This window comes from Convolutriloba macropyga, chromosome 1, assembly GCF_964194025.1.
Source record: "Convolutriloba macropyga chromosome 1, txConMacr16.3, whole genome shotgun sequence".
In the NCBI taxonomy this organism is placed as follows: Eukaryota; Metazoa; Xenacoelomorpha; order Acoela; family Convolutidae; genus Convolutriloba; species Convolutriloba macropyga.
The window spans coordinates 26664462-26685236 of record NC_134468.1 but is presented as its reverse complement, the minus strand read 5'-3'; the positions used below and the strand labels follow the sequence as shown (position 1 = coordinate 26685236).

The window sequence follows — 20775 nt, the reverse complement described above, 5'->3', positions numbered from 1 at the left end:
TATAGCTTTAATCCCGTTCAATTTAATTTTAAAACGATTGTTTCTTCTTCTTTTGATATTACAACCGAAGTCCAACATATTGCCGAAGAGGGAAATACTGTAACAACTTTGAATTGCCAGGCAGCACAGGTAGCAGTTACGAACTCAGCGGTGTGAATGTTTGCCGATATTTGGGTGAAAGACTGTCTCTATTAAATGTTGCCCCCTTATTGTACATCCCAAGTTCAGGCCTCGACTCATGGAAAGATTAAGCTCAACCCAAAAAGCCCATCAACAAAAAAGTGCTCTGAGCATGAAAAGACTTTATCGCGACTTTAAGTAAGAAGCTCCACTGTGCAATGTCAGTACTCACAATGAAGGCACTCTACACAAGAATTTTTGGATCTTTTCATAAGTTAATGTCTAAACCTGGGATCAAATCTTGTTGATGATCATTTCTGGTGCTCTCATCAAATAGGCCACAGGGTAAGCTTTTTGAATTCATTATCTTAGAAAGAAGCTGATAATGTTTTGATAGTGACGATGAGTATAGTGGCTCGCACAATCTGGTCGATGAATGCAGGATTTGTCTACAACAATGGCAAGTCTCCTCATTGTAAACTGACTGTTGATGACGTGTTGTGTGTGCCCACGCAATGTGTAGGGTCCCTGGAAAATGTCAGTGTCATCTACAACAGAGATACCTCAATATTCATGATATTTGAAGCATGTGGTAGGGACAAAGTTTGGACCCCTTAGTGAAAGACATTATTCAAATTTGTAAGAACAAAAACTTGAACTGAAATCTACAAATTTTGACTGTTCTGACGAACAAGCCTCGTACAAAAGTTGAGATCCTGGCTCGTCTCGAGACAAAATAGGACGGCGTTTACATTTCGTCATTTTTAGGAATCTTCAAGAAAAACCATTCATACTTCTGAAAGGTCTGATCTTGGGTCTGCATACTGTCTGTATACAACTATAATCACAATCAGGTTACATAGAAGCAATTTGGCACAATTTTAAAAGGCTACTAAAATTAAAATATAGACTCCCTTGTTTCTTGGAAAAAAATAGAGGTTTAAATGAACCCAAAAATCACAATTTTGATGATTTTTGAAGCAATAAAAATGACAACCGTCTGTCGAAGCGTTCTTAGATTTGTATCTACTGTTGATGGCTACCGCCACGTCTTTGTTGTTGAAATTATCGTTTGAGCTGATCAACGTTTAACTCATCCAATACCACAGAAAAATTCAAAATTTCGAAAGGCATTTAAGATTACGATGTTTTTGCAGATTTTTTCCCCTAGTTTCAAATCTTGTCGAAAGACTCCTGATCATTCAGTTTCAATTTCAGTGTCTCTGTTCGCGGGTATAATGAACTTCCTCCTCTTCTGTGTCTTCTCGAGGACATTTGCGACCTGCGGCAGACTGTGGGTGGTCAACCTCTTCACTAAAGGTTAATTTCACCTATATTATATAGTTGAACTGTTTGCTTGTTGAATTTAAAGTGAATCTTAAAGTCTCTTAAAAGTTTTAATTGCAAAACGCTTCTGCAATTTTAATGTACGACCAGAGATGACAACCTAAACAGGATTCTCTGGATATGATCTCTTTAATGATATTTACAGCTTCTGCTGGAGCGGAAGTTAATTTTATCGAAACTGCAGCGCTTATAACACCAAATGACCACACGTTTATTTAACTGTATGAAAAGCAGCATACAAGACAAGGAGGCTCGTTAATGTGCGTTCGCACATGATTTTCCGACCCGAGCTTATAAACATTCTTTACTTAATTGTCAACCAAATGACGATATAACAAAAATAGATATTTGAGTTTAAAACAATCGTTACACAATCTAACCACTAATTGAATTACATAATGCCAACCAGATCTGCCGTTAAAGAGACTACGAGAAAAAAAAACAAAAAACAAAATTAGCAAAAAGAAAAATTTCACGGCAAAAAATGAATATCAAAATTTAAAAGCACCTAATAACAACGTCAGAATGCAGTAAGATAAAATCTTAACTACAAAAATTTACTTTTTCCTAACTATACAGCAGATGGAAATTTTTCTTAATGAGACAAGGTAACAAGTCGACAAAGAGAACGAATAATGAGGCGAAATTCAAAAATTAATCAAAATTTTTTTAACCAAGAAATTTCAAAAGTCCTAAAAAGCATTAGCTTTTAACTAAATAACTAAATAAACCTTGACAAATAACTAAAAAGTTGTTACGAAACCAAAAGGACCTGTCTTTGGTTAGACTAAGCCATAGAAACGAACCAAAGATGAAGAAAAACTGAAAAAATTACAAACGATTTGCGAAATTATTGATATCATCAAAATCTTTAGCTATTATCTGAATATAATGTACCTTTGATTCAAATGTTATTTCTACTATTTCAGCTAAAGAATTTAAACTGAGACATTAACTAAGTTTACCTGGAAGAGAAAAAGAAACACAAAATTGACCACTCAAAACACGTTTATAAAAACGCATATTGTCAAACAAACAAAACGTCAGTGACATATCATATAAATAGATATGTTATCTGTTGAAAAACGAGAAATTGGACGGGACTTCTTAAAGATGGAAATAAGTTATAAGTTGACGAAAAGAACAAAAAAACTGAAAAGTATGAAAAAAAAGAGAATGTATATCATAAATTTTCAGACTATTCGCTATAAACTGAGAACTTTGGGTAACATCAGTTATTCAATCTTCAATTAGAAACTTATGCGACCGGTCAGCAAATTACGGCTACCTAAAGAACAAAAAAACAGGAAAAAACAGGAAATTCAAGAAAAAAATTGAGCGAGAAAAATGTCGAAGGCATTAAAAAGTGAACATTTCAATAAAAACTTTTCTAGTTTTAAATAATTCTTTTTAACAGCAATGGGATTTTTTTTAACAATATAACTTCAAAAAATCACCAAATATGAAAAAATACATTAGAGCCACGAAATTTTTGAGAAACCTCGTAGTATCAACGCCATAAAACTCAATAGCTTTCAACGGAAGCTAGTAAAAACGCTAAATTGATGGGACGACAAGGTTGTATGCCATTCATATGTCATCAATAAACCATTACAGCACGTCATTGACTATGAAAACAACAATAAATACAGTCAAAAAAACGAAAAATTCAGTAGAAAAGTGCCTGAAGAACGTGTCGAAGCAATTTAAATCATGAGCTCTACTCTAAAAACTTTATGTATGATCCATTGAACATCTTCCGTAAACCATTGGGAACTATTAGTATTGGGATAATGTGATAAGACTTCAAAAGGAACCAAAAAACGAAAAGTATGTGGATATTGTGATAAGAGTTCAAAAGTAAGCAATAATACGAAAATATCGAAAAATCTAAAAAATTATATCTTTGAAATCTTGTAATTGAAGTCAAAGAACCAATTGTTAGAAGATAAAACCTTTAACTAGATTAATTTTGTTTGCAGTAGAAAAGGAGGGGGTCCTGTTACTATTGAGACTGACTTTAAGACTGTTTAATGTTCAGAAAAATTTTTCGAAAAAATGTTTTCAAAGCCTTAACAGCCATTAAAAGTACTAGCTTTCAAGGGAAGCCAATAAATATGCGCAACTATAACCCAATGTGAGGGCAATGATATTTGTCATTCATGGGTAATCAATCTTATGACAATGAAAACAACAACAAAAACATGCAAAAACCAAAAATTCAGTAGAAATGTGCGAGAAGAAAGTGTCGAAGCCACTTAAACCATAAGTTTTTCTCTGAAAACTTTATCAATGATCCACTGAACAACGTCTTTTAAAAGCCAATGGGAGCTATCAATATTTGGATAATGTGATATGAAATCAAAGGTAAGCAGTAATACGAAAATAAACACAAAAATATTTAAAAAATTTGAGACCTTGTGTCATTGAAGTCATATATACAATAGTTAGTAGATAAAACCGCTAACCAGGTTAAATTTGGTTGCAAAAGGAACCATGAGAGTCCTTTCATTACTGAGACTGACTTACAGCTCACGAAAATAAGTTTATGGTAGAATAATTTTCAAAAAAAATTTCGAAAATTATTCATAAAGTCTTAACAGCCAATAGATGTCCATTCAAAGCACTAGATATGTTCACTTAATGATCATAGCGGAACATATTACGCCTTTAATCAATGAGTTCATGCCTTAGTAAATCCCCAGACAGAAAATCAAATTTTAATTTAAAGTTACGAAAACTCAGTGTCGAAGCCAAAAGAAAACATGAGCAATTCCTTGAAAACGAATTTTTTTGTTCATTGGGCTTCATTTGACTGTAAATGAGGTTTGTTTTTAGCGAAACCTAGATATGAAAAGTGACTAGTATCTAAATGACTTAAAATCAAAAAGAAACAGAAAAGTTTTCTAAAAAAAAGCTCTCAAACAGAATTCGATAATTTTTTGATAGTGAACTTCCGTATGAGACCAGAACTAGTCTTTTTTATCGCCTTCAGTCTATTAAGAACACACAATTGGTTCATTTTGTGGTATGAAATGTAAATTTGAAACATACTTTTTATAGAAAATATTTTAATTTGAAGAAAAATTACACTAAAAGTGAACAAAAATCATGCCAAATATCCCGTGTTCACACAAAACTACAATCCTCGATAACTCCTCGAAAAAAAACGAAATTAAAAAAAATCTTTTTAATTTTGAGTTCTACGCCGGAACAGCTTTTAAATGATATCACTCTCATTTCTCTACGATGAATATATCGATCGGCCAAAATTGATTGAACAAAAAAACCCTTTGAGTATATAGTTCCTCCCCCCGCAAGTAGGTCGGAACAAAATTTGAATTCTAAAGTTTGAGCACACTGTATTGATATAGTTTTAGTAGTGACGATGGTAGATTATAAATATTCCTCACAGCAGTTGTTTTTCAGAAAAAGAACTGACCAATTTTTTGTCTTCAATGTGTACTTTTTCAATATTGCCTCATATTCAATCAAGACTTTGCAGATTTGTTAAACATTAGGAATCAACTTTAAGAATTGAGTTTTTGTCGTCCAAAAAAATCAGAATTAAAAAATTAAACATAATAGTTTTTTTGTAACATTGTTTTTCCTTGATTTCCTGTTTTTTTTACAACTCATTGCTCAAGCGTTTATGTTTAATCAGTAGACGGAAACCATTTTAAAAACTGCGTAATAATCAATGCTAATTATTTTTCTGCTTTCTGGAATAATAATTGAAAAATTTTAATTATTCTTTGCTAGTTTTTTCCTATTAATAACGAAAAATAAACTCAGATTTTTAACTACCAGAACGTTCGTCTGATTAGGCTCCTTTTAAAAAAAACATAATCGCGTTTGACGTCTCTTCACTGGAATTGAGAAACCTGATAGAAATTGATGAAAAAATTAAAACTCTGTGTTAAATGGCGTCCATCATTTTTTGCTAGTGTATATATCCAGATAATTTGAATAAATTTCAAAAATTTTCCATTGTCCTTTGGAAAAAAAATCTTTTTGCCTGTTAAATTTCAAATATTACGTCTGGAAGAATAAATTAGTTGGCGCCCGAAAAGCATTTTTTGTAAAAAAAATGATGAGATTATGCTATTTTATTTAAAATTATCAAGAACTTAGAGAAAATTTAGATCTTTTTAGTTATTGACAAGAGACAGAGGCTTTTTTCAATAGAAAAGTGAGTGCAATTTTTGTTTAATTTGAAGCTCAGTGTGTATATTACATACAGTAAGCGAAACGAGAGATTTCTTAAAGTCTCAGGAAAGCTCAAATTCTAATTTGTGCATGGGTTTTAAGAAAAATTAAGACTGAAATTTTTTATGGGAATAGAATATTTCCTATTTAGTGTTTGCGCAATTTACAATGCATGGAGTTTCAACAAATGAGGCAATTAGACAAACAGCAAAAACGAACAAAAGTAATAGAAGAGAGAACTTTCAACACCAGGAGGAAAGTTTTTTGTCACTTAAGCGAACTTAACCAAAATAGTGCAGATTCAAAAACGTATGCTAATTTCAACTATTACTTTCTTTTTTTTTTTTTTACAAAATTGCAAAAAAAAACATTCATAAATGAGAAATGGTTGGTTGCAATCAACTCTGACCAGAACATTATAACCACGCTGTATAAATTGAACAGTCTCAAAATCATAAACCACAGTTGTCGACGTATTCACCGCTAAAACCGGCAATTCTTACATCTCACCGCATTCGTTGCAAATCTTAAATTTTTTAAAGCGATTTATAACGATGACACCTGGAATCTTCTGGGTTGCTATTTCAATGAGGTCCTAACTACTCCCTTTATCATTGCTGTGTCTTGCTGTTTTCGCTGTTTTGTAATAGTCGCCGTATAAGATTTTTACACAACGCTGTAAATTCGGAACAAGAAGCCCACTCTAATCAGTGATTCCTACTTTGATTTAAAAAGAAAATTTTTTGGAATCCTATTCAACGCTTGCTTGATAACATTGTTGCTTCTTAGGTCAACTAATTTTGCCTGACGACGCATTAGAGGACCACTACTCATACGACGTTGATGAGCCATTTGACGAACAAGTGTCATCATCATTTGAAGATGGCAGTGTGATAAACGATCGGAAGAAAAAGCACTCGCCTCAAATCCAAAAAAGATGACGAATAAATTATGTAACTTTCGGAACTCATAACATGCACAAATGCCAGAGTGTCGCTGCTGTTTCCATCTGCTGGTATTCTATGATATCTATCTCATTTTTGATTCGGCTATTTCAACATATTAATTGGTTTACGTTGGAATATTTATCTATTTGAATTGTTAATTTTTTTAAATATCTTGTTTTGTGCTTATCTACCATCGCGGTTTCGGTGGAATGCCGAGTCACAAGTGACTGCTAGTAAACACTGGCTACTATCCGATAGACCTGCAAGAGACGGGGAGTTATATAAGGATATAAAATGGTATGGCGGGATCTTTACATCGCCTTTATTTTCCATGAGCCCAGTAATCTCATTTTTGTAAAAGTAATGGTTTCAAAACTTCTAAACAATAATTAAAAAGGTTTGGCCGTGGTGGTCGGATTGACTTATGCCTCTACTATCAGCTCAGCAATCAAATTTACGGAATAAATATGAAACCTCAAAGCCTCATTTCACATTTTACTTTAACACAAGCCATTAACTTTGAGAACAACGTTAATCAGAATAACAACTCATTGACTTTTGCATCATTTTCCTGATGTTGCTATTACACTTTTTTACTTCTCAAAAGAAAACTATTTTGCTAAGCTTATTCATAAAATTTAAAAATGGACATTGCCAATGGATATATCATTGCCTTTAAGTAAAGTGTCAAGGTTATCTCAAGAACTGTATATTAGTGTAATTCATTATTACTGCTACAGTTTTCTTAAGGATTATCCTTCAAATTTATACAGAGGTTTTCAAATAAAAGGAAGATCAAACAACCATGAGAGAACAATTGCTGCTTACATGAATCTTTTTTAAAAATTCCATATTTAAATTATCTCGGTTTTTCTGCTAATTGTCAAAGAAAGACAAGGCGGCTCGTTAATGTGCGTTCGCACATGATGTTCCGACCCGAGCTCAACTACATTTTTGACTAAAATGTCAACCAAATCAAGAGATAACAAAAATAGATGTTTGAGTTTAAAACAATCGTTACACATTCTATCTACTAATTGAATTACTAATGCCATGCTTCATTACAGCACCAACGTGACCTGACATTGAAGAGACTAGAAAAAAAATAGCACCAACAAAATTTTGGCGGCAAAAAATGAATATCTAAATTTAAAAGCACCTGGTAACAACGTCAAAATGCAGTCAGATAAAACCTTAACTACACAAGTTTACCTTTTACTAACTATACAGCAGATGAAAAGTTTTCTTAACGAGACTAGGTAACAAGCCGACAAAAAGAACGAACAGTGAGGCGAAACTTAAAAATTAATCAACATTTTTTGCACCAAGAAAATTCAAAAATCTTAAAAAACATTGGTTTTTAATAAAAAAATCCTTGATAAATTACTAAAAAGTCATTACAAAACCAAAAGCACCCGTCTGTGGTCAGACTATGCCATAGAAACAAACTAAAGAGAAACTCAAAAAATTACAAACGATTTGCGAAAACACAAACCTTTGCTACCATTAAAATCAATAGCTATCATCTGAATATGTATTTTTAATTCAGTTGTTATTTCTGCTATTTCAGTTGAAGGATTTATACTGAAAGATTAAATAAGTTTACTTGGGCCACATTTAAAAACCATTGGGATCTGTTATCACGCGATTGTTCTGAAGGAAGAGAAAAAGAAACGCAAAAACTGGCCATTCAATAAACGTTCAGAAAAACGAAACAACAGTGGCACATAATATCAATATATATGTTATTTCTTGAAATACACGAAATTCGATGGGACATCTGATTGATGAATAGAAGTTAAATTTGACGAAAGGAACCTATTCGCTATATACTGAATGTTTCGAGCAACATCATTCATTCAGTCCTCAATTACAAGCCTATGAGATCTGTGAGCAATTTACGGCTACCTAAAGAACAAAAACAGCGAATTCAGGAAAAAAAATTGAGCGACAAAAGGGTCGAAGGCATTAAAAAAATGAACTTTTCACTAAACACTCTTCAATTTTAAATTAATTTTTCAGGAGCAATGGGAAAACCTTTTTTATCAATATAATTTCAAAAAATCAACAAATATAAACAAATACATTAGACGCACGAAAATTGCGGGAAAACACGTATTATCAACGCCATTAAATTCATTAGCCTTCAAAGGAAGCCAGTATATACAATAAATGATGCCTCGAGGGGACAATAAGTTTTTTTGCCAATCGTATTTCATCAATAAGACCTTACAACAAGTTAATGACTATGAAAACAACAACAGAGAGAGGCAAAAACCACAAATTCAGTAGAAAAGTGCCTGAAGAAAATGTCGAAGCAACTCAAATCATAAGCTCTTCCCTGAAAACTTTATTTATGATCCGTTGAACTTCTTCCCTAAACCAATAGGGACTCTCAGCAGTAAGATGATGTGATAAGATTTCAAAAGGATCGAAAAACAAAATAAAGTACCCAAAAAAAATATGAATTCTCGTGGCATTGATGTTTTAAAACTAATAGGTAGAAGATAAAACCGCTAACCAGATTAATTTTGGCTATAGTAGAACGGAAATGGATTCTTTTAGAACCAACAATGACCAAGAGTATTCACGAAAAAAAATTAGGAATGGTTGAATTTCAAAAAAGTTTCGAAAAATTATTTTTAAACCCTTAACAGCCAGTAAACTCAATCTTTCATCGGAGCTCAATGACGATGCTCAGATATAACCCATAGGGAGGAAAATGATGTCTGTCATGCATAGATAGTTAAAAAGACATCACAATAAGTCTTATGACAGAAAACAATAACAAAAACAGCAAAAACTAAAATTCAGTAGAAAAATGCGAGAAGAAAGTGTCGAAGACAATTAAACCATTAGCTATTCTCTGAAAACTTTCTCTGTGATCCACTGAACGTCCTCTCTAAGCCAATTGGATTACAATAATCTTTGGATAATGTGATAAAGAGTTCAAAAGTGACCAATAATTCAAAAAATCGAAAAAAAAAAAATTTAAAAAAATTGAAATCTTTGTCATTGAAGTCATATAACCAATAGCTAGAAGATAAAACAGCTAAACAGAATATTTTTAGTCGCAGTAAAAAGCAAGTGGGTCCAGTCAATACTGAAACTCACTAACAGTTCAAGAAAAATTTAGGAATTGTTATTGTTCAAATAAAATTTTCGAAAAATGATTTTTATTTTAACAGACATTAAATTCAATAGCTTTCAACGGAAGTCAATAAAAACGCTCAAAGATGCCCCGGTGGCAGTACATTTATGTTTGTCATGCATAAGTATTCATTATGAGATCACAGTAAGTATAATGACTATTAAAACAACAAAAAAAAAACAGGAGAAAACCAAAAAATCAGTAGAAAAGTGCAAGAAGAACGTGTCGAAGCCATTTAAACCATAAATTTTTGTTTAAAATTTTTATTGGTCATCCACAGAACATCGTTTTTAAGCTAATGGGAACTGTCAATATTTGGATAATGTGATAAGATTTCAAAAGTAACCAATAATACGTAAAAATCCAAAAAAAATTTTAAAAAATTGAAATTTTTTGTCATTGAAGTCATATAACCAATAGATAGAAGATAAAACCGCTAACCAGTTTAATTTTGGTTGCAGTAGGAAGGAAGAGGGTGCTCTCACCCCTGGACTGACTTACAATTCACTATAATAAGATTATGATTCTTTAATATTCAAAAAAAAATTCGAAAAATTATTTTTTAAGTCTTAACAGCCATTAGCCGCCCCCTCAATGAAATAGACATGTTCACTTAATGCTCATTATGGAACATATTGCACTGTTAGTCAATGAATCCCTACCATAGGACTCCAAAACAAATAGTAAAACTTCAAAAAGAAATTCAAAATTTCATTCAAAATTACGAAAACTCAGAATCGAAGCCAAAAAAAACATGAGCAATTCCTTGAAAACGACGTTTTTTGTTCATTGCGCTTCATTCGACTATAAAAGAGTTTTGTCATTAATAGAACGTCGATATAAAATGTGACTTGTCTCTAGGTGACTTAAAAAAGCAAAAAAGAGAAAAGTTTTATTAAAAAAGGGCTCTCAATTAGAGTTCGATTTTTTTTTGATAGTGAACTTCCCTATGAGACCAGAACTAGTCTTTCTATCGCCTTGCATTCAACTTTTACGAACTCAAAATTTATTCTTTTTATAGAAATTTGAATTAATGTTTTCGTAAAAAAGATCTTAGTTTGAAGAAAATTGTACTAAAAGTGAACAGTCATGCTAAAGATCCCATTGTTCACACAAAACTTCAATCCTCGATAACTCCTCGAAAAAAAACGAAATTCAAAAAAATCTTTTTACTTTTGAATTCTACGCTGGACCAGCTTTTTAATGATACCACTCACATTTCTCTACGACGAATATATCGATCGGCCAAAATTCACTGAACAAAAAAAAAAAACCCATTTGAGTATATAGTTCCTTCCCCCACAAGTGGGGTCGGAACAACAAGGACTAGTCGTTTGACTTTTCCTGAGCTCAAAAAATTTGTTCAAATGATTTTTTAAAACATGTCCCAATTTTTATTACAAGCAAGTAGGTTGAGGAGGCTCGTTAATCTTCGATTGCATTCAAGGTTTCAACCCTAATCATCTATATTTTTGACTCAATTGTACACTAAATGAGGAACATACAGGAAACTTTCAAAAATTCCCATACCGTCTGAAACTAATGGATGTTTGAGAGTAAAATATAGTTACCAAATCAAGGCACTACATGACAGTGCCGGAAATGAGTGCATTTGGACCTGCCATTAACAAAACTACGAGACAAAACAAACACAATAAAGCGATAATTACAGGAAAGCCCACTACCAGCTTTTCTTAGAAAGAAAACTTAGCAAGAAAAATTAAAAGAGCACAAAAACCGAAATTAAACGATTTAACTTATATATCACTAGAGAGCCAATGGCACTCGCTTTTACTGAAGCCAGGTGACAAATAGATAGAAACAACAAAAATAGAGGCAAATTTCAGAGGCTATTGATTTAATTCCATCACGTGGTTTTAAAAGTCAAAAAATTATAAAGTTTAAACTAAAATTGTCAAATATTCGCGTAATTAATGAAAGAAAGTCATAGCATTACAAAAGTAAACACATTCCAACAATTAGTCAAGTTCAATTTTATTTGGAGGAACACAGTGTTGAAGCCATTAAAACAAAGATATTCACTGAAAATCTAAAATATAATCAATTGGACCTTTTTTCAACGCCAATGGTATCAAAGAAGAACGATGTATTTCGAATAACTATCGATTTAGATTAGCAAAAACCGACACAATTCCAGGACGCTTTCACAAGCTTTTGAACAAAAAACAGCCCTCATATGAGTTTACAAAGAGAATATTAGCAGTTTTTAAGCGCCCTCATTTTGGCCAATTACGAAAAATTGAGAAGCTAAAGAAGCTTATTTGGTGAATTTATAACAACCCGGTAGGTATTAAAAAAAAACGAACGTTTGAATTGCGAATGCGGGATTCGAGATTGGGTTGTTTTAGTTTTTTTTGTTGAAATTAACAACTTCAATTTAATTGATCTTACCTTGTTTTCTGTGCTCTATCTTTTTCTTTGGAAAATCGACAAAGTAAGTTTTCAGAATATTGAATTAAACTGAATAGGTTATTTATAAAAGCTTGTTGAGAAAAAGCTCAACTAACTGGATTGTAAGCAGAAAAGTATCAAGTGTCGTTTGGGCGAAGGAACATGGCCAACGGAACAAATTCTCAATTAGCTCTTGAAACACGCAAAAGCTAAATAAATTGCGTGCCAAATTGTGTTATCAATAATAAATACACTATGGTCCAGTGGCACGAAAGTAAAACAAAGCTTGAGCGGAAAGGCGCTATAAGATTAATAGATTAATAGCTGGAACATTATACTGCCTAAGGAATAATAATGGGGTAGGGCTGTTACATCACCCCGCTTAGGAAGGACATGTCCTCATGTCCCACTATTCTGTCTCCGAACCCGATGAGGACGATGAGCTCGAAGAACGCGAGCGAGGCTTCCTTTTTATTTTCTTGTTTTGTGGATTATGATTTCCCCGAAGTAATTGAGAACGCAGGGAGCGGAATTCGTTTTGGAGACCTCTGAGGTGACGACAGGTCGTTGAACAGGACTCAGAGGCAGACATAGTGTCCGTATTCACCCCTGCATTGCGGACCTTAGAGGATTTTGGCTTTTTAGGTTGTTTTTTCTCCAGCGTAACAACCTTCGCGGAGAGCAGACGATTTGCCGTCCGAGAATCATCTAGCATTTGATTCAGCTCGGAAATGCGAGCTTTTAGTTTGTCGATCTCATTGGTAGCCTGGTAAAGGTCACGCTCGTGAGCCTCACGAGATCGACGAAGTCGAATAAGTTGATCTCGAAGGTCGCGATTTAACATTAACTATTCGTACTCTTTCATGCGTGGTGGCAAGAAAGCTGGAATTTACTTCACCTGGCCTGTGGATTGGATTACCCCAGGTGGATCGAAAATTCACGCATCTGGTGTTATAAACGCAAAATTAACCATCGGCAAAGTAGTCGCAACTTTGGACAAAACCAGCTCTCCATGGTCCTTAATCTTGACAGATCCCAATGAAAGATCCACGTCCTGCAGTTTTCCAGGTTCTGACTTTCAGCATGACTCAATCACCTATTTACCGCATTTCTACGGTCAGTGTGAGATTAAATCAATATTTGAGTTCTCTCCGGAGCATCCTGGCGTTCAGATCTCTTCTGCTGATTCAATGTATTTGAGTGGAAAAACTGCTTCCAGGGATGATTCCCGCGTCTTTTATATAGAACTTCTGAACACAACTGTTAGTGTTTGCTCATATAAGGTCCGACCAACAACCTACTCTGGTGTTTACTTTGTCATTGAACCTATAACGGAGCAACTTCCGGAAATAGATTACAACACAGATGCAATTCCAAACTTAGTCTATGGGACAAAAATTGAGTTTGTGCATGTCAACGCGCATCTTTCGCGTCAACGAATTGTAAATTTCATCAAAAATGAAATTTGCAATACGCGTCAGATGATCTTAAATGGACTCATTTCTTTAGCGTCAAACTTGGACAATCCTAATCTCTTCCTCGGATCCGGTTCCATGTTAGGCATACATGCTGAAAAAGCGGGAGCTGTTCTTTACGTCCACAAATGTGTTAAAGTCGAAGCTCGAATTGCAGACTTCCCCTACTGCACAGAGGAAGTTCCTGTTCTTTTGGGCAATGATACGCAAATTCGTTTCATGAATCCGATAACACAAGTTGTGTATCCAAACTATACTTTGACTGCTTGTGATCCCATAGCACCTTACATGTACCGCACGTCTGAAGGCATCTGGATGCACTATGGAGATGATTATTCGGTCGCACGTACGCCCGAATCTCTAAGTGTTTTCAGCCATCTAGATTTTAGTGATAACTTACCTTCATTACACACCGCTGGTCTCTTTTCTTATCAGAACTTGAGGCAGAGCGCAAAGGCTCGGGTTCTAAAATACTCGCGCCGAACAATTTCGGGACGAGAAGTATATCTTGGTCCTCGCAGCCAATATTCTCATCCTGGTTTAATGCATTTTAATCCAAGCGTTTCCGAAGAACTAGAAAATTTGGCGGCTTGGAAATATTTGATTGATTTGCAATCTGTTGCGAGTGGTGGTTGGTACTACGCCGAGAGGTGCACTGTAATTACGCTAACAACTTTAGCGCTTCTAGGGCTCTTTATCTATATATTGAAACTTGTATTTGCGCTTAGGCTCCTTTCTCATGGAGTTCCTTTCTGGACAGTTTTCTGGCTTCTTAACCCCCTTGCGCCTTTTACGCAGATGCTTCAAAATCACATAAATAATATACACGCATCTGCGCCTGTCAATCATGACCAACTTGTCAATGAAACTGATGGGAACCCTGATAATCGCACTGTAATAGTTGATTCAATTTATCCGTCAGCACAATTAAATTCTGCCCGCTACACAACAAAAATTTAAGCACAGGTTGACTCTTTATCGCCTATAGTGTTCTGTCTTAGAAAAAAAAAAAAAAAAAAAAAACTGCCGCTTTCTGATTTTTGTCTTTTGCTTCATTCAAAATTTTTTTTTATTTTCGTTCATCAATCACTAGCAGCCCTGATGCACTTCTGTACACAAATGATTGACATTGCTTGTTTTAGATGTCGACAAGCTCAGAGTCAATCAACACTATGCCTGCTTCTCCAGGCCCTGATATTCTTCTGGACACAGATCTTCTTTCAGGTGCTTCTTCGCCTGCAATTCCGTTGCTGGACGATAGTATGGACTCTCAAGCAGATACAGGAATAACTGGCAACTGGGCAAGTGATCAGTCGCTTGAGTTCCGTCAAAACCTCTCGCAAAATCGGGATCCTCAGCCGCACACGGATGTCTGCTCATCTGCTTCTTCGGATGAAATGACAATCATCTTTTGTCCGCCTTCCAAAAACATTCCAGTCGTTCAGACTGCTTCTGCAACAGCAGCTTCGGGTTCGAGAAGCAGCCCGCTCGAAGGAAGCAATTCACGCCAGGCTATGGGTCCACCTCGCAACGGTCCCTTACGCCTCAACGGTTTGGTGTATTCAGCAAATTTGCATGCCGTGTTGAGGGTTGTTGAATTTTACCGCAATGGGAAAGTTCGCCTTCAGGATCCTTACAATGCAAGGCGAAGGCCTCTGCTGGATCCTGCGGATCTAGTCGCTATCCCTGTTGACAACTCGGCTGAAAATCGCGACCTTCGAGATCAACTTATTCGACTTCGTCGATCTCGTGAGGCTCACGAGCGTGACCTTTACCAGGCTACCAATGAGATCGACAAACTAAAAGCTCGCATTTCCGAGCTGAATCAAATGCTAGATGATTCTCGGACGGCAAATCGTCTGCTCTCCGCGAAGGTTGTTACGCTGGAGAAAAAACAACCTAAAAAGCCAAAATCCTCTAAGGTCCGCAATGCAGGGGTGAATACGGACACTATGTCTGCCTCTGAGTCCTGTTCAACGACCTGTCGTCACCTCAGAGGTCTCCAAAACGAATTCCGCTCCCTGCGTTCTCAATTACTTCGGGGAAATCATAATCCACAAAACAAGAAAATAAAAAGGAAGCCTCGCTCGCGTTCTTCGAGCTCATCGTCCTCATCGGGTTCGGAGACAGAATAGTGGGACATGAGGACATGTCCTTCCTAAGCGGGGTGATGTAACAGCCCTACCCCATTATTATTCCTTAGGCAGTATAATGTTCCAGCTATTAATCTATTAATCTTATAGCGCCTTTCCGCTCAAGCTTTGTTTTCAATTTCTCGAAAGCTTTTTGTCGGCGCATTTCCCATCCGTTTTTCTGAATTACGGACTCGAAAATGGTGGAAGATTCAACTAAACGTTGAAAAACATAATCCCGATGACCAACAATTGGAGTGGGCAATGTTGGATATAGCATATCAACAGGCATGCGCATTTCTTTCCCAAAAACTAATCGGAAAGGCGATTGACCTGTCGACTCATGAACTGCAGAACGATAGGCCATCATGAAAGATTGAAGATGAACAGACCAAACTTTATGCCGTTCTGCGCAGTACTTTGCCAACCCATCTTCCAAAGTGCGATTTATGCGTTCCACTTTTGCATTTCCTTGCGGGTGGTAAGGAGTAGATCTTGAGCTGGTTAACTGCAGCTTATTGCACATATCTGACTTGCCGGTCCAATCGCAAGGTTGGAACTTTGTGCAGCATTTTTTTATTTCCATGTAATTAATAACAAATGGCTGACGCAGCTCTGGAAGCTAAACTTCTTCTACCGGAGCCTTTTAACGGAACAAGTGATATTCAGGCCTATATAACACAATTCGAAATCTTGAGTTCGTTACAAAATTGGCTAAAAAAAGCATTCAATAGTGATGGAACTCCGCAACACGACAGCGCTGGTCAACAGGTTTACATTGATAAGCGTCATACTATTTTTCCCTTGCGCTTACGAGGCAGTGCTATCGAATTTTATCAGTCATTAGATGACGCAACAAAAAATGATTATTCAGAGCTTAAAAAGCAATTTTTGCGCCAATATCAGGAACCTCCTGAATTTTTTCGGTCATCCCTTGCAAAACGTATTCAAGGCGAGTCCGAAAAAGTAAGTGAATTTTTAGCTGAGCTCAAACTTCTAGCTAATAAGGCTTATCCCCAAGACACGCAGGCAATCAGAGACCATATTGTGCTTCAATCTTTCATTGATGGCCTTCACAATATTCATGTAAGGGTAGAGTTAAGAAAGAAAAAGCTCAACTAACTGGATTGTAAGCAGAAAAGTATCAAGTGTCGTTTGGGCGAAGGAACATGGCCAACGGAACAAATTCTCAATTAGCTCTTGAAACACGCAAAAGCTAAATAAATTGCGTGCCAAATTGTGTTATCAATAATAAATACACTATGGTCCAGTGGCACGAAAGTAAAACAAAGCTTGAGCGGAAAGGCGCTATAAGATTAATAGATTAATAGCTGGAACATTATACTGCCTAAGGAATAATAATGGGGTAGGGCTGTTACAAATTTTCTCATGAAAATGAGCAATAGTGTCAAGAATTTAGCCAAAAATTCAGTCAAAATAGTCGTATCAAACGGCTCAACAACCTTCCTCTATTTTAAATTATAAAACCAATAACCAGCTGAATGTTCACAAAACATTAAACCTCGATGACACCTCAGATAAAACTGATTATTAACTGATTAAATGTTGTGCACTTGTCATTTCCAATGATACCAATCACTACTTTGCACGATGAATATATAGATTGTCCAAAGCTACTGTACAAAAAACCAGTTCAGCATCCCCCCAGTAGGGCCAGGTCGGAACAAAATAAATTCCTTCATATTTGATTGAATTGTCAAAAGCTCACCATTATTAGTGGTTGAGGTTTTCAAAAAGATCATATAGACCAGCGAGCGATGTTTTCTTTCCTTAGAATTCTTCAATTCTTTTTTAAACTATCTGTAGGACAATTGTTGAAGTGTTCCTGCAGTATTTATATTTAGATTTTTAAGTTTTTAGTTTTAAATATCTCAATGATTATGTACAGGCTGCATTTTGAGCCACCCGTTTGGGTCAATCAGTGCAGTTTATAAGTGTAGCGCGCAAAAGCTAAAAGAAGACGGCCGAAAGAAGGCTGTGAAAAGAGAAGAACTCAATCACTTAATCTACAATTAATCAATCAATCGTTGATTCTTTCTTCTTTATTAACGTGAAATCATTTAAATCATCTAGTTCAAGATATATTGGTAATCTGTCTTGATGCTGGGGTCACAGGGGGTGGTTGGGCTGTGGAGAGTATCGACTTTTTTAAACTTCCCACCAATACTGATTGACTCGCCCTGATCTCTGTCAACGTCTTCTCAGGGCCTTGTCTGAAGTGCAAAATGTCCCTCGGGTATAGTGAAATTACGCCCGGATCCGCGAGTGGTGGTTTGTAGGGCATAGACCAGGAAATGGGTACAAAAATGGGTTTCAAGTTTGGGTCCGAAATCTGTTGAGTTGGTTTTGGAATGTCGATTTCTGGTACAGGTGATGGTGGTGAATGTTTGTTGAGTGTGGATGTGGCCAGATTGCGAGGAGTTGTGGATGTCGAGTGTTGCTGTTTGAGGTTGTATCTTCTTAGTGGACCACTTGTTGTAGAAGTGGAGTTGGCCATACTTCTATCGCTGATGGAACCTCCTGGTGATGGCGCTGAGGAAATTTTTCTATGACAGAATAAAAAAATTAATTAATAATTATTGAAGCTGCCTTAATCCAAAAGAGCAGTCATTTGTAGAAAATTGGATTTCAGAACGAAACTAGTCTTTGCTTTTATTGTGAGTTGTAAAGAAGCGTTTTGAGAGTTGTAAGAAATTTGAATCGTCACTAACGATAGCCTTTTTTTCATGTTTTGTCGCAACAAATTTTGTAACGCCCGGGGGTTAGATTGAGGCCATTTTTACCCACAGCAACTACAATCGCGTACGCACTAAATAATGTATAGGTAAATTTACCTGAACACTGTGCAGGTAAGGCCATGTGGAGGTAAATTTACCTCAATTTTGTCATGTGCAGGTAAATTGCAGGGAATTTGTGCAGGAGGACTGCCTGAATTTTTCAGGTAATTTAACCTGAAATTACAGGTACGTTCAGGTACCGTGCAAGTAGCGTGCAGGAACGCCAAAACACGTGCACAGTTCAGGTAAGTTTACCTGCAATTTTAGGTAATTTTACCTGCACATTTTTTAGTGTGTAAGCTGCTATACTCTATGTGGTCAATAAATGCCCCAGAAAGACGATTGTGAATTTGTCAGAGTTTCGAAATTTTCAGTTTTGATCTAAAGTAGCAATATTTAGAGGTTCAACAATGCAAAAGAGAATGTTCATTCTTCATCTTCCTCTCTGTCATTTATTCGTTGCATGAGAATAACTTGATAAAGATGACAAAAAACTAGTTCAACATTCCAGGTTATAGGATGTGTGCTCATACAGAAAAGGTCAACCAAAACTAAACACTGATTTCAACTTAAAATATACCCGGGCTAATTGCTTTCGACACCCTATCCATACTATATCCAAGAGGGTCTGATCAGAGCAGACTAGTGTCACGGACCTCAGCTTCTGAAACCCTCTTACAATGTGTCTATTTACCAACCCTTTCTGCTCCCTCCAACTGACTTTCCGCTCCACTAATTTCTTCTTCCTCGAGGTTACTTTCTGTCCCGTTAAGCCATAAGTTACACAGGTCGCGTTTTCTGGAAATTGTCGACCTATCTTCAAATTGGGCACTTCTAAGTTTATCACAGGTCTTGGTGAGGTAGAAGTTGTATAATGTGACGACATTCTTGAGCCAAAAAACGGTGTAAAATAAAATTAACAAGACAATATTTAGTAGTGTTCACATTTGAAACGCGTAAATCTTTGAGCTAGTAAACATTCATTCAAATAATGACAAACAAACTGCTTCAGTATGTGTATGCGCTTTGTATTACAATTGAGAATGTATCAAATGGCTTTAAACAAAGCTTATCTTCGAATTCGGCCACAATCCTTAAGTTGGCACAAAAGCCATCACTCTGCAATCAAAATATTACAACGTACTTAAAAAACAATCAAAACCAGCTAAGCTAAAAACGTGTTGAATTGCTTTTGGACGTTGAGATTAATTGAAGATGCGAAGTATGGTAAAGGTGGCGCCTGGGGGATTATTATTAACCACCAACACTATGTAAATAAGGCTTTTATAATAGCAAGAGAACAGGAGCAATAGGTGAACGGGTACTCAAAAATCGGGAAGGCTGAGAGGAGGATTCTGTTTGTAAAAAGAGCTAATATTAGCGTTTTTACTATTTTTTTTCAAAAAATGTATTACAAATAGCTTTCATGGAAAATAAGTTAGAATAAGTACTTTTTATAACATAGTTAATAGGTACTTTTTCGCCACTTCTTACAAATAGAACCCCATTCACGGATTTGGGAGCAACCGCTCATACCTTATTGACAAAGAACGGAATTAGACAACAGCCAGCCAAAAATATTAAAACTGTTATCAAAAATACGAGTAACCTGTAAAAATAAAAAGACCAAGATAAACACTGAAGTTCTTATGTCCCTGGTCGAGATGTGCGTTAATGATCAGACAATTAAAAACGCACGGGGGGTGTGAAGTGCGTTTTTGATTACATGGACGAGCACCATATTAAAGTCTGCCTGCATGAACGAGCTTCCTAGTCAAAGTCTGCCTTAATTCCGATCATTAACGAGCCAAAATTCTGATCATTAACAAACTAAATTCTGATCATTAACGAGCTAAATTGTGATCATTAACAAGCTAAATTCTGATAATTAATGAGCTACACTATGATCACCTCCGAGATAAATTGTGATCAGAAACGATCTAAATTCTGATCATTAGCAAGCTTTATTTTGAAAATTAAAAAAATAGCTGAAGTTTTCGAAAACCATGCTCACTGAAAAAAGTTATAAACAACTGGAAATTTTAAACCGCGGTAGAAACGAGCCGATTTTTAAAAACTAGGAAAAAAACGAACACAAATACTAAACACGAGCTGTAGTCTGGTCATGGCTGGTTACTGTCGGGATGAGTCTGATTATGTCAAAAACAAAAACAAGTATAAAAT

At 35.6% G+C, this 20775-nt stretch overlaps 3 protein-coding genes across 3 annotated transcripts in view; 1 reads left to right on the top strand and 2 right to left on the bottom strand.

Moving 5' to 3' along the window:
* Nucleotides 1-6793, top strand: part of LOC142347848 (uncharacterized) — a 42609-nt gene extending 35816 nt beyond the window's left edge. The window contains exons 8-10 of the mRNA XM_075398985.1: nucleotides 518-712; nucleotides 1339-1440; nucleotides 6466-6793. Coding sequence (XP_075255100.1) covers nucleotides 518-712; nucleotides 1339-1440; nucleotides 6466-6617 — 449 coding nt within the window. The 3' untranslated portion in view covers nucleotides 6618-6793. The remainder of the gene's footprint in view (nucleotides 1-517; nucleotides 713-1338; nucleotides 1441-6465) is intronic.
* Nucleotides 1-20775, bottom strand: part of LOC142337224 (uncharacterized) — a 644691-nt gene that overhangs the window by 134851 nt on the left and 489065 nt on the right. The gene's annotated exons all lie outside the window — the stretch shown is intronic.
* LOC142347833 (uncharacterized) lies at nucleotides 17791-19610 on the bottom strand. The gene is made up of 2 exons (XM_075398961.1): nucleotides 19290-19610; nucleotides 17791-18360 (listed from the first exon to the last, which is right to left on the bottom strand). The coding sequence occupies exons 1-2, from the start codon at nucleotides 19475-19477 to the stop codon at nucleotides 17889-17891; spliced, it is 660 nt and encodes a 219-aa protein (XP_075255076.1). The 5' UTR covers nucleotides 19478-19610; the 3' UTR covers nucleotides 17791-17888.